Source organism: Dipodomys spectabilis, unplaced genomic scaffold, assembly GCF_019054845.1.
Source record: "Dipodomys spectabilis isolate Male_0828 unplaced genomic scaffold, ASM1905484v1 ptg000003l, whole genome shotgun sequence".
In the NCBI taxonomy this organism is placed as follows: domain Eukaryota; kingdom Metazoa; phylum Chordata; class Mammalia; order Rodentia; family Heteromyidae; genus Dipodomys; species Dipodomys spectabilis.
Genome location: NW_024870680.1, coordinates 1976377 through 1991125, shown reverse-complemented (window position 1 = coordinate 1991125; position 14749 = coordinate 1976377). Strand labels below are relative to the sequence as shown.

Sequence of the window (14749 nt, the reverse complement as noted above, 5' to 3'; positions counted from 1 at the left end):
TGAGTGGACCAAGCCCAGCAAGAGGTCCTGAGTTCAAACCCCAGTACAGGACAAAAACAAAAAAGGAAATAGTCTCTCTTCCCAATTTTTAAGATCACAAAAGGAAAGATAAGCTATTTTTTTTCTTGAATAGAAAAAGTCTTATTTAAGCAGAAAGTGGGCAACTTCTTTTGTAAGGAAACCTAAGTTTCAAAGGGCAATTCCTCCCCAAACTCAAATGCCAATGCAGTCTATTTTCTAACATTCTAAACTAACATTCATGAGGTTACAGGCTGGAATCCACCAGGGAAGCTACCCAAATGTGATTCTAAATACCATTTCCTTCTTTTTGAAATGGGTTTTATTTTACTTTTCAGCTCCAGGGAAGTTCTTAGGCCTAGAAGAATAGGTCTAGCATTTTATATAAATTAGAAGCTGTGAGTACTTATGCATTTGTAAGAGACTAATTTCCCCTATCTGTTAAAATGCAATTAGTAATTTCTACTTTATAGGGCTTTAAAACTGATAGCATATCAAGTTATTTGAGCATGGCTAGTGCTTAATTTTCAAAATAAGTTATTAACCAGACCATCTCTATGGCCCTAGGTACACAGGGATGCAGTTGACAGAATGATATTGCTTTAGCAGGCTGCTTTATCTAAAAAGGCCTTTTTTCTCTCCATAGGACTAATAACTTAACCTGTGCATCTAAGAATTTGTTTTCTTCCCTCAAACTTTAATTTCTCCTTCTGACAGGTTCTGGGCATAATGTAGTCAGAGAAAGCAAAGAGGTTATTTAACTATGAGCTAATTTTATTCTGTGAATAAAACAAAACAAAAATGCAAATCCTGTCGGATTTGAGAAAAACAAAACAAAAAATATTTCAACACGAGAGTATTCAAATAGAAGAATAAGAAAATTTAATGTGCTGCATAATTTTCCTTTTATTAAAAAGCTTAACAATGAAGCCACCTGAGACTTCCTCTTCTTTCTCCTGTGCAGTTTCTGGTGGACACATTCCGTAATGATTATTGCTTTCCAAGGGAATGTTCAGGAAGGCAGCTGCCTTGGAGGTAGGTCATCAGGACTTATCTGCATTTTACATGCAGATAGATTCCAGAAGGCACTGGAGCTGCCACAAAAGCCTTTGGCTAGGTCCTAGGGGTAGGTCCACTGCTGCCCGCTGTTCTGTCTCTTAGAGCCCAAGTGTATTCTTGGCTGGCTGTGGTTTTATAAGAGCCCTTCAAGAGATGCTCTATTTAATAACTACAAGACAATAAAAAAAAACTAGGGTTACAAGCCAACCAGGATCATACTGCTTCTTAATAAAAACTATAGTAATTTCTGTTAAGGCAAAACTAAATACCAGCATTCAGATATTAGATCCTGGTATTTTCTTAAATGTTACTAAGACAATCACAAAAAAGCCGCCAATCTCAAGCTCCATGCTTAAGCAACATGCATCAGGCATGCAGTCAACATACTTATAAAGACCCATAAGCACATGTACCCAAAAGGAAATGTTACTCAAAACTGCTACTATAAATGAGAAGTGTACTTAAAAAAACAGGCTAAATTCCAGCCACATAGATATGTACTACATGCCTCTTATAAGTTCTAAAGGGAGGCTTAGTGTGGCTTGGATCAAGTCTGATACCAGAGTATTTATACCATTTCTGGAACCAATACCATGTTTACCTTTTCTTGGAGTGGGTGTGTCTTTCTAATTAGCAGAAAGGTATAAGGCAGATTTTCACAAACTACATTCTGATAGTCATTTACTTTTTGTGGAAAAAATAGTGAAACTCATTTTGGGGAAGTTTCCTATCCTATCTTCCTCTTAAACTACCACCATACAGTACATTAAAAATTTTGGGAAATTGTGAAATAAAGCATTCTGTATTCTACTACCTCCAAACACTGAAAAGTATCAGAGCTGGCTCACGTGGATTATCTCACCAGCAGCTTGATGCTTGTAATAATCTGGAAAGCTGAGAACACCAGATGACACACTGAGGGCAGACTTGTGTCTGCAAAGTGCTGGCACAGGCTCTGCTGCTTTCAACATTGCTTCCTAGTTCTCTATTCCCTCTCACTTTCAAGTCTTAAGAATCAAGGAAATAAGGAAGAAAAAAAGGGGAAACTAGATTATTTTAAAACACAACAAAGGGAAAATGCCTATCAACTTGACTCTTAGATCATCCATTTAGCCAATCAAAACTTCAGGCATATAAATTTATGGATGTATGGATCCTGTGGGAGCAGCCACTTAAAGATCTACTCTGAGAAATTAAGAGAATGGGAATCATGAAAAGGATACTCCTTTTTCCAGTCAGCATTCCAAGCTCTTAGTAGAAGCAAACTGTTTATTGTTATTATTATTATTATTGTGATTATTATCATCAGCATCATTATTTTACTAGAGCTTGAACTCAGGGCCTCAAGCATCTTTTTAAAAAGTCTTTTTCTCAAGACTGGTGTTAACTATTTGAGTCACATCTCCATTTCTAGCCTTTTGCTGATTAGAAATAAGCATCTCACAGACTTTTCTTGTCAGGATGGCTTTAAGCCTTGATCCTCAGATCTCAGCCTCCTGAGTAGACAGGACTACAGGCATGAGTCACTAGTGCCTGCCTAGGAGGAGCCTGTTTAAAAGGGACGAGTATTGGCCAACAGGGATGAGTGGTGAGCATGTCAGTTCCTTTGAAAACCACCTTCTCTACTGAAAGACAGAAGTGGAATATGGTGGCCTCGATGTCTCTCCCTCTGGCAGCATTTCAGGAAAGAAGCCACAGGAACAGCACAGTTATATTGAGAACTCTACATGAACTGAAGCCAATCTTTCCCAAAGTGATCCTTTACCCTTTTGGGTTCATGTTTCCATTCCTGTTACAAGTATCCCTCTGGGATTCAGTGTGTGCCAACAGAACATCCAAGAATGGAGAAAGCACTCACACAAAACCATGCAGGCAAGTTAGAAATAACAGATAGGCAGGCTCAAGCAAGAAATCTCAAGAAAATCTTCATCTCCCCACTTTCCTTCTCTCCGAAGAATAAACACTGATTTGCATAAGCTACCAGGCAAAGAGGAAGCTGGCTTTTAATAACAAAGTTAAAAATATTTCAATGGAGCTCACCCAGTGTGTTCCTCAGATGTGGCAAATCATACATTCCCACACTTCCCAGCTGCATGAACAACTGACTGATAAAGTCTGTAACATCCTACAAAGATTTTATAGTGGTAAACAGATTCAATGAAATGAAGCATCAAGAAAGAAAACATAAAGATATATTACGTGTTACACTTCTGAAACCTTCCCTCCAGTAAAATACCCTTAAAAACATGGTCAGTAATCAGTGGCTTATGCCTATAATCCTAGCTACTCAGGAGGCTGAGATCTGAGGATCGCAGTTCAAAACCAGCCCAGTCAGGAAAGTCTGAGACTCTTATTTCCAATAAACTATGGAGCTGGGGGGTCAAGTGGTAAAGTACTAGACTTAAGCACAAAAGCCCAAGGACAGCACCTAACCTCAGAATTCAAGCCCCTAGACTGGCACACACACACACACACACAAAGATGAGATCCTGATGCTCTATCAAATCCATATTTTTAAAAGTTTATCTCTAAAATAATTCTTCTAAAATATATTATACCTTTTTTGGGGGAAGAAAGGTTATAGGGCTTGAATTTAAGGTCTCATACTTACTTGGCTAGTGCTCTACAACTTGAGTCATGACTCCAGCCTAGTCTTCTGCGAGTTATTTTAGACATGTAGTCTCTGAGATTATTCTGCTCAAGCTAGCTTCAAACCTGGATCATCTGGATCTTCTCCTCCTGAGTAGCTATGAATATAGGTGTGAGGCAGCATAAACTAGCTTCAAATCAGCTATACCTTAAAAGTAAGCCCAGAAGGCAGTGAAGGCTAGCATGGATTTCTAATTTTGTGTGTGTGGATATATGTACCAGTACTGGTCTTGAACTTAGGCCTGTGTGCTGACCCTTAGCTTTTCACTCAAAGCATCATGGATTTGTATGCCTCAGCTAGCTTTGAACTAGGATCTAAAAATCTCAGCCCTATATAACGAAAATTACAGGTTTGAGACACCAGTGTTTAGTGAAATTCTTTACTATGGAAACATGATTGACATCACTGGTAAAAAACACTCACTACAAATTACTTGCATATCAAACAGGCAAGGGCTTCTAAACACATAGTTCTGGTTTTGAGTAGCATCCTGTAGTGTTATTTTAGTTTATAATTCTATTACTCATGGTAGTGTGGCTTTAGTTTATAATCTCATTAAGATTAGAGAGCTCAACTAGAAATCAGTAAGATTTCCTTGATTAACAAATAAAATTCTTAAGCTGAGTGCTGGTCAGCCTGGGCATGAAAGTCTGCAAGACTCTTATCTCTAATTAGTCACAGAAAAAGCTGGAAGTGGTACTGTAGCTCAAGTGGTAGAGTGTTAGCCTTCAATAAAGAGTGCAAGGACATCTCCCAGGTCCAGAGTTCAAGCTCCAAGCCTGGTAAACATAAATAAATAAATAATAAAATAATAAAATTCTTATCCACAGTGAGTCTTGACATTTTATATACTTTCTTCAGTCTTTGAATAGCCTAATCTTCACAGTAAAATCTGCAGTTCTTCTCTACTGCTCTCTTTTCTACTAAGTTTTTGTTACTGCCTCAGAGAAGGTAAAATAAGAGCCAGTAAAGGTTAGAAATCCTATTCAACCTGAAAGATGATTTGGAGCTATAGTTTCTTTCATGTGACTCTCTCTGGACAATTTGGTAGATTGTCTAGGGTGATATACAGAGAAGTTTCATATATGTTTGTCATTACAAAAAAAAAAAAAAAAGAGCCAGGCGCCGGTGGCTCATGCCTGTCATCCTAGCTACTCAGGAGGCTGAGATCTGAGGATCACGGTTCAAAGCCAGCCCAGACAAGAAAAGCCATGAGACTCTTATCTCCAATAAACCACTAGAAAACAGGAAGTGGTGCTGTGACTCACACGGTAGAGGTCTCACCTTTGAGCTGAAGTGCACAGGGACAGCACCCAAGCCCAGAGGTCAAGCCCCACAACCAAAAAAAAAAAAAGAAAGAATGAATTAGTGCATACCTATAATCCCAGCTGAGGAAGCAGAGATTGAAAGAAATAAGGTTTGAGGCCAGGGAAAACAGTGAGCTCCTCTCTTAACAAAATGAGACAAGTGTTGGGCCACACACCTGGAATCCTATCTGTGAGGAAGGTTTAGATAAGAGGATCACAGAGAGGCTGGCCAGAGCAAAAAGCATGCAATGCTATCTGAAAACCTGAAGCAAAAAAGGCTAATAGTGTGGTTCAAATAGTGGAGCTTCTGCCTAGTGAGTGTGGGGGCCTGAGTCCAAACCCCAAGACTGCCAAAACAGACAAAGAAAACAAAACAAAAAAAAAAAATCAAAGTACACAAAAGCATAAAAAAGGGGGGAAAAATCACATGTATATCACTAAGTCAGACAAAATTAAGTATTCTGCTTGGTCTCTATAAAAAGTTGGTTACTTTTAGTACACAAATACTTTGAAGAAGTGGAAATTTGCTAGAGAGGGATGGTCTAGTACCACCAGATGATATTAAAATCTGATAGTCTTAGAAATTAGCCTATTATTTGGGCTAGTATGTCTCCAGAAAGTTTCCAATTTACCATAACCTTAATCAAACCTAATTAATTTAGGAATAAATTCTGAATTCATCAGTCTGTAACCCTCAGATAAGGGAACATGGGAGGGGGGAGGAAACTTGAGTAAGATTCTCTTGAAAATACATTTTTGGGCTTCCTGCCCAACTTAACTACATAAAGACATTCAAGGTTGAGATTTCTCTCCTTCCAGCTTTGTATTTTGCTTGAAGTAACATGTAAAAAGAGGGATAGTCTTTCAGGACACTGATGCAGAGAACTGGATAAAGTGAGTGCTAGCAGTAATACAGGTATTGCAGAGTTTTGAAAGGGAGACTGTGAACAGGCTATGTCTGCCTCCTGCCCTGCAGCACACTCCAAGGAAAGGCAGTGCAGAAGAAGAAGGTTAGTCACGGCAGAAATTGAGAAATCCAACCATTTTCTTTTAGTTTGTTTCTGTCTGTATTAGGGTCTACACTCAGGCTTGTTTGACTGGCACTCCACCGCTAGAACTACACCAATCTACCTTTCTTCTGGTTAAGTAGAGATGGGGGTCACTCAAGATATGGGGTCTCTAAGACTGTTCTGCCAGATTCTAGGATTACAGGTGTAAGTCACTAGTGCCTAGTTTTTCTTCAATTTTTAAACTCTTTTTCTCATCACTCTTACAATCATATTCCCTAAAGTAACATGGTATTTTATTGCTTTGCAAAATATGTGGCTCTGAAACGACTTAATTAAATATGCTTCAGAAACATTTATGCTGGTACTAGGGATTGAACTCAGGGCCTTATCTTCTCACTTGGCTTTTTTTTACTCGAGGCTGGCACATTGGCGCTTGAGCCACATCTCCACTTCTGGCTTCTTCTTGATTAATTAAAAATAAGAGTCTCACTGACTTTTCTGCCTGGGTTGACTTGTAACTGCAATCATAAGATCTCAGCTTCCTGAGTAGCTAGGATTATAGGCCTGAAATACCAGCACTTAGCTAGAAAAAAAAAAATCTTACATACTACTGAAGTATATTCTACTCTACTCAGTGACATTGTTGTCCTTATCACAAAGCCTAACTACTAACCAGAGTGATTGATTTTCCTGCAGGAAAAGATAGCATGATCTTAGTAATGTTTTTCAAAAACTTGATAACAAAATCAGAAGAGTGGGTAGGTAAGAACATTCTTCCTATTTAGAGAGAGAACAGGCATCAGTACAATGCCCTTTAGAAGCACCTACCTAATCACCCACTAATTATCTCCAACTCATCTCCCTGTGTTTTAGTGTGTTTGTGTACATGTACACACATGTATGTGCATGTATAATTTTTTTCTTACATATGGCTGAGAAATCTAAATCTTTTTAACTTTTTTTAAATTTTTAGACAGGGTCCCTCTCCATAGTCTAAACAGGTCTCAAAATGGCTCTGTAGTCCATGCTGATCTCAAACTAACAATCCTCTTGCTTTGGCTTTCAAAGTGCTGGTTTAAAATTGGTTTTCTTTTGACCTAACTGGATTAATGTTCTTAGGCTTTGACAGAATACCAAACTATTCTCACTGATTTGAAAAAAAATGCAAAGAAGTATTCTAATTCCTCAATGGACTACCAGGAATTCCCTCTGTCCCTGAAGAAAAAATTACCTTGTCTATTTCTGATTATTATATCTCTTGTAATTAGACATCAGTTTTTAGAAAAGAAGATTTTTCTACCATTTTCCTCAGTTCTGTAGTCCTAAAGAATAAGAAGATCTGTAAGCCAAGTGGGTGAATTATTTATTCATCTATTTATACATTATTTCCCATTTCCCACTTCATGATTTATTCAACTGGTTTTCAAATTGAGATTCACATCATTCATTTTCATCTTCTAACAAATGCCAACTAAGTGTCTGCTGTGTTCTAAATTAAGAGATGGAGGAAGAGGAAGAAAATGATAGACAACAAGGACAAGGTTCAGGGCACATAGTAAAATTAAGTAACTTGCTGGATACAGGTGACTCAGGCCTGTAATTCTAGCTACTTCAGGGGATGAAATTAAAGATCAAGGTTCAAAGCCAGCCTTGGACAGAAAAGTGAGTGAAACTCTTATCTCCAATTAACTACTCAGAAGAGTAGGTATGGTTCAAGTGGTAGAGCACTAGCCTTGAAAAAAGAAGTCAAGTGAAAGCATGAGGCCATGAGGTCAAACCTCAGTACCAGCACACAAAGAAAGATTGAAAAAAAAGAAACTGAACATCTCTTTCCTTGTATACAAGTTCTTTAGCCTTTGAAGAAATATGACAGTTAGTAAGAGGTCTGCAAAGTCCTAGTCTCATGAAAAAACAAACCAAAAATCAAATCAAAGTAGAATATATCCACCATACATACAAGTACTGTTAGGATTTAAAAGGAAAACCATAGCCATAGGGCCTGATATTAAAAAAAAAAAAAGTTAAGAGCATGTGCATTTGTGCTCTTAAGAGTGGAGCATATCTGTAATCCCAGTTATTTAGGTGACAGGGACAGGATTATTGTTTGAGGGCAGCTGGGATCAAGTTACCATACTCTGAAACCCTATCTGAAAAGCAACATAAAAACAAAGCAAAAGGGCTGGTATACAGCTGGAGTGTAGAGTATTTGCCTAGCAAAGTACACGGCCCTTGGTTTAATTCCCAGGAATGGGAAAAAAAAAAAAAAGAAGCTAACAATTGGTCAAGCATAGGCTTCTCTCTCCTGAATGAATGAATGGTCATCAACAGCAATGTTCACAAGCTGATTCCCACCAGCTGAGTAGTGGATCCACCTAAGGAGAGACCTTATTTTCCTTTCCATCTCTTTCCTTTATTTTTTTTTCATAATAAAGACAGATCTTAAACTAGTATAGGCAGTGAATCCTAGTTACTCAGGAAGCTGAAATCTGAGGATCACGGTTCAAAGCCAGCTTAGGCATCAAAGTCTGTGAAGCTCTTATCTCCAATTAATTACCAGTAAATTAGAAGTAGAAGTATATATCAAGTGGTAGTATGCCAGGCTTGAGTGAAAAACTAAATGAAAGCATCAGGCTGAGTTCAAGCCCCAGTACTGGTACAAAAAAAGGAAGAAAGGAAGGAAGGAAAGGAGGGAGGGAGGGAGAGAGGGAAGGAGAGAGGGAGGAAAGGAGAGAGGGATGGAGGGAGGGAGGGATGGAGGAAGGGAGGGAGGTAGAGAGGAAGAGAAAGAAAATGAGAGACAAGAAGATAGATCAAGAAAGGGGTCTTTAACAAATTACTGAAAGCCATTATTCTAAGAAATATGATTGTCTCAATTGGAGTACTATGCCCTGATTCTCAACAAAGCACAAATCATAGGAAAAGTCACAACCAATCCAGAGTTCAGGCCTCCATTGCTGCTTTGTCTTTTTTTTTTTTTTTTTTGGTTGGGAGTAGGGCTTGAATTCTGGGCCTGGGCACTATCCCTGAGTCTTCAGCTCCAGGCTAGCACTCTACCACTTGAGCCACAGTGCCACTTCCAGTTTTCTGGTAGTTAATTGGAGATAAGAGTCTCACAGACTCTCCTGCCCAGGCTGGCTTTGAACCTTGATCCTCGGGTCTCAGCCTCCTGAGTAGCTAGGATAACAGACATAAGCCACTGGCACCTGGCTTGTCTTTTATCATTTAGATTTACTTCCCATCTTCCCCTCAGTCTCTGTAAGTGGTCAACTCTGGCCAGATGTTCCCAAGACCGTAAACACTACCTCAGGACAAAGTCTGCCTGTATTTATACTCTATGTGTCTTGAGAAACAGCTAGTTTAAGACTGTAGAATCAGTTACTTGGACCACTTAGTACAACTCTTTCAGAAGAATATATGGGAGGGATTGGAATCTCTGCTAAAATATTTAACTCTAGCATGTCAAAATGAAAAGCAGTGTGCCTGGACAAAAAATGAAAAAATAGCACTTTCCTAGCAAGAGAAGAAAAATAATAAGCTGGTCAGGCTGATCTATCTTTTACTTATCAGCATAATAAGTCCAGGGTTCCATACTTTAGTCTTAGTTTATGATGTTAACTTACCTAGCACTTATTAAACCAAGCTCTCAGAGTGAGAATCAAGAAGCAATGATAAAGAACAGGTAAACCTAAAGAAAATAAAATTAATTATCTTACCTACTCTACAGATGCCATACAAAGCCATATGCTGAAAGTAACATTTAGAAATAAAGGTATAGTAATAAATAAAATGAGAATCTGTCACACTTATCAAAACGTATTTATATTATTGTTTTTGGTAGTACTAGGATACTAAAAATTGAACTCAGATTGAACTGCCTCCCATCTGCTGGGCAGATACTCTCAAACTTAAGAAATTCCTCCAGGCCTCTCAAAATGTAATTTTTTTTTTTTTTTTTTTTTTTTGGTGTGTATATTGCCTATAGTTCAAGCTGAGGCTTGAACTCAAGGCCTTGCACTCTTACTTGGTTTTTTCAATCAAAGCTGGTGTTCTAATACATGAGCCACACCTCCACATATGGCTTTTTGCTGGGACCCTGGAGATACCATCCCTACCTGAGCAAGCTGCTAAGGCCTCTTAAGTAGTTAGAATTATAGATATGAATTCCATATGTAAACCTTGATGTACTAGATTATACATACTCATATATTTACATAAATACTTTTCTAAACATACAAAATTTTTTAAAATTTTTTTAAAATAGTAAAATTACATTATCTAAATTCTCTGGAAAAAAGTAGTCTCCATTGGGGTTTTCCTCTTAATCTAAAGTTAAAATGCTAGAGTCTCCTAGTCAGAAGAGGTTGCAGATACCAAATCAATGGAAGCATAAACTAACCTTAAAGAAGGCAAACCACTTGTAGTCGTTCAAGATGACCTCAAAACCTTGGTTGTAAATGATAGTAAAATACCCGGAATTGCCTAGTTCATCATAAGCGGTATCCAACTTCTTAAGATGTACCACTACTTTTTTTTCCACTGGTCCTACAGAAAAGAAAAGTAAGAGAACAGGAATGTCATTTGAATTTCAAGGGGAAAGGAAGAAATCTCTTCAGTAATGTCTACTATTTGGTAAGGCTGTTTATCTTTCATGCTAACTTGGGTCTCAAGTTCTATGAGGTACTCAGATTACATCTTGCTGCCTCTGCAGTTCTGGAAAGTTCTCAGACAAAACTGTCAAGTGATGGTTTTGCAAAAGAGAAATGTCAAGTAGCACAGCAGGCAGGTATCTCTGAAATCAAGCCTATAAACATTTTTCTTTTTTCTTTAGAATAAGGAACAGAGGATATTCAAAGTTAAATGAATGGGAAGAAAAATAAAAATCCAGAAGATAATAAGATTTGTGTGTGTGTGTGTCTGTGTGTGTGTCTGTGCATATACACATGTGCTGGGGCTTGAAATCAGGAGCTTATGCTCTTTCAAGAGCACTTGGCAACAAAGCCCAAACTGGGATTTTTTTAAGGACTAGTGATAGTCAGGTGCCTGTGGCTCACACCTATAATCTTAGCTATGCAGAAGGCTGACATCTGAGAATCAGTTTCAAGCCAGTCCAGGAAGGAAAGTCCATGAGCCCCTGACCTCCAAGTAACCAAAAAGCTGGCAGCGGAACTGTGGCTCAAGTGGTAGAGCAGTAGCATTGAGCAAAAAAGCTCAAGAGACAGCACCCAGACCCTGTGTTCAAGCCCCAGGACTGCTATTATATCAGAAAAAAGACACTCTTTTAAGCCTAGGAGAAAAGGAATGATCTAGTCAGAGAAGAAATGGCTCTCCACATGACTCAGTATCTGAATCCTAAAATACAGTGGTACAAAAATAATTTAAATAATGTCCTCAGCAACCTTAAGGTCACTGTACTGATAGGTATCTATGTGTAACTCTTAAGAGACTGAGGGCTCACATCCATGTGTGTCTTTAATTACTGGATTTATATCAAAAAGAGGTTTATAGGCACAGGCTGTCAGAAGTGTCCAGCTGGGCTCATCTGGAGATCTGCACACTCTACCAGTCCTTCCTCATAGATTAATATCTGAATGGCAAAGTGCAGGTGACAGGCAGTGTCCATGCAGGCCTCTCTTCTGTCCAGACCTGCAGGCTCAATAGATTGACAACGCAAACATTGGTATACAATGCCTAGGATTGTGGAAAACCATAGAAAGATCTGGAATCTATCAAGCAGGTCAAAACAGATTACTTGACAACCTTTGATCTGCTGATGAGGAAATTACAGCTGAGGGCTTTAGTCTTTCCATGCAAGTCATAGGCTGTGAGACTGGGAGTAGATCAGGACTTTTAAACTGTGTGGTGTTTTGGCTCCCCATCTGAACTGGCTTATTTGTTGTAGGGATTAGTCGAGGTATCTGAGAGCACATGGAACATTCCAGTCTATTTCCAAATATACCGAAGTAACAAGGTTTTTTTTTTTTTTTGGTCATGGGGCTTGAACTCTGGGCCTGGGCGCTGTCCCTCAGCTCTTCAGCTCAAGGAAAACGCTCTACCACTTGAGCCACAGTGCCACTTCAGGTTTTCTAGTGGTTTATTGGAGAGTCTCACGAACTTTCCTGCCCGGGCTGGCTTTGAACCGTGATCCTCAGATCTCAGTCTCCTGAGTAGCTAGGATTACAGGCGTGAGCCACTGGTGCCCGGCTAAGGAAGTCTTCCATAAAGAGGTGGAAGACAGTACCCCCAAAATTTAAAACTAGCAGCATTCTTCTAGGTTCAAACGAAATCACTCGGCATAAAAGACCTTTTCTCACAACCTCACAGAAGAAAAAGGAAACGTGCCACATCCAGGAGTGTGCCCTTCACCGACAGAAAGTAAACTTGGCATCCTGGAAGAGAGAATCAACAGACTGCAGTTCCCGACTCTCATCCAACTCTGCGCGGGCAAGCCACCCCTCGAGAGCCGCGGGAGGGCTCTGGAGCGCTCAAGTCGCAGCCCCTCCGTCAGGCGGCCGGGGAAGCGTGGTCAGAAGTGACCAGCCGCTCCGAGCGCGCGCGCGGGAGCGCGGGAGGGGACAGGGTGCCAGGGGACCCGAGGGACGCCCCGAGCAGCCCGGGCCCCGGGGAGGCGCGCGGCGCGGCGGCTCACCGATCGCCGAGCAGTTCACATCGCGCAGGGCTCCGCTGCGGCCCGCCTGGAAGACCCAGGTGCCTAGCAGGTCCGGGTAGGTGCAGTTGGCGGGGGTGTCGCCGCGCACTGCGCGGGCTCCGCAGAGAAGCAGGAGGATGGCCAGCGAGGCGGGGGACCAGAGGTGCATGGCCGGAGGACCGGGAAGGCGAGACCACAGGACGCGCGCGAGACGCGGCTCCACTGGCTCAGGGTCAGGGGTGCAGGACTAGTCAGGAGCCCGGAAGCCCCGGGCGGGGCGGGGCCGGGGCGGGGCTCTGAGGGGGCGGGGCTCTGAGGGGGCGAGGGCGGGCTCCGCGGGAGCGGGGCCTCCGCGGGGAGGGCAGAGGCATGCTGAGAAGGAACTGAAGGGGACAGACCCCCTAACCCCTACTTGTTCCCTCACCCTCCTCCCCTCCTCCTCAGGGGGCACTTGGGCCTCTTCACTTGGCTGCTACTGGGTCCTAAACCTGAAAACCTGGGAACAGCTTCTGTTAAGAGAAATTTTCCACCAAGGTGACTGACTTACAATAAATAAGGTGGGGAGATCAGAGGTGGAGAACATTCCTGATGAAGAAATGGTGGGACCATGGGGTTCTCTTTTCTCTAGCCTTTCTTCTTTCCTTACCCCTGGTTGCCCCATTAATGGCTCTGTGTTTTCTTCCTCTAAAAACTTTGCCTTGCTAAACTCAGCCGCTCTAGCAGTTTCAGAACTTCTCTTCCTTCCAGTTTTCAGTTCTAACCACTTTGTATTTGCCTAGCACCTTTAATTTGCCCTGGGTTATTTGCTTTCCTGTTAATGTTGTTTGCCTGTTGGCCTACAGAAGAATTCTGGAGTGCAAATTTGTAGATTTGGTGTAGTGGTTTTGCCTTCTCTGGAACTTTATGCGATTTAGTTACACAAAGGGGGAGGAAAACTATTTTCAGAGATTATATTTCTCATGCTCTTCTACTTCACAGATGAAAAGTAGGGCCCCAGAAAGAGGAAGTCGCTTGTCCAGTGTGGGAGGTAGTCAGAGGACCCAAGTTTTACAAGTATTTCCAGTGTGTCTGTCTGGGGGCCAAAAATTATAACGTAGCACTATTCTCAGGCTCCTCCTTGCTCAGTTTAACTAGTACCCTTTCATGGAAGAGCTTTCCCAGGGCCTTCTATGTGTCTAGCTCTGTGGACAGAGTGAGGGATGACACAGCCGTAAGTGTGGCTACTTCTTTAGGCAGGTGCAATGTTGACCTTCATTATGTGGGCCATAAATATTTGCATGTTTGCCCTCTCAGATTGTAAGTGGTTAGAGAGGATCAAGTCCAACTCATTTACTGAAACTCATTTATTTAGATCTTCCTTAAAGGTACTCCTAAAGGGTATTTGAATGCTAAATGTTATCTTAGATTTTAAAACTACATGCCAGTTTTGATATGGCCAAAGCAATTGCTCTTAAGAATTTACAGGTGAAAAGCTCTTTCATATGCTACTAAAGAACTAGAGACAGGAAAGAGCCAACACCTTACTTACAAGGCTTATAGACCACATGGAGAATTAAATCTGACTTACATTCAAACTAACATACTATATTACCAAAAGCCAAGATCCAAACAGAGGATGGAAGTTTAAAGTCACCGTAGGCAGAAAAGTCCACGAGAGTCCATCTCCAAGTTAACCAGCAAAAAGCTGGGCCTTAAGTATAATTCAAGTAATAGATTGCTCACCAAGCAAATGCAAAGCCCTAAATTTAAACCCTGATACTAGCAAATAGTAATCATAGCAACATTAAATAATAAATGTTGCCTTCTTGAATCTCTAGGGAAACATGTTTTTGAGGTAGTCAAATCTATTAAAAGTATCTGTAATGGATTTAGTTCTAAAGTAGCAGATTTAATTGTGAAGATAGTGTAATACAGTCTAACAAATGACAAGTAGAAAGGGATCTTGGAGATCTCATTTAATAAATTCATTTTAATATTTGTAAGAAGATCTAGGGAGGGAAATTACTTGCTGAATATCATATTACCATATTATATCTCTTCTGTTCTTCCTGTTTTAGAA

At 40.5% G+C, this 14749-nt stretch overlaps 1 protein-coding gene across 3 annotated transcripts in view; it reads right to left on the bottom strand.

The window, feature by feature from the left end:
* Positions 1-12932, bottom strand: part of Ctsc (cathepsin C) — a 52605-nt gene extending 39673 nt beyond the window's left edge. Inside the window, exons 1-4 of one of the 3 annotated variants that reach the window (XM_042687858.1) lie at positions 12691-12932; positions 10441-10586; positions 3118-3202; positions 332-1246 (exon numbers count right to left, since the gene is read on the bottom strand). In XM_042687858.1, coding sequence (XP_042543792.1) covers positions 1236-1246; positions 3118-3202; positions 10441-10586; positions 12691-12859 — 411 coding nt within the window. In that variant the 5' untranslated portion in view covers positions 12860-12932 and the 3' untranslated portion in view covers positions 332-1235. Of the gene's footprint in view, positions 1-331; positions 1247-3117; positions 3203-10440; positions 10587-12690 lie in introns of those variants that run through there. The other 2 variants (XM_042687848.1, XM_042687843.1) reach the window with 2 other exon arrangements.
* Between the last annotated feature and the right edge of the window lie 1817 nt (positions 12933-14749).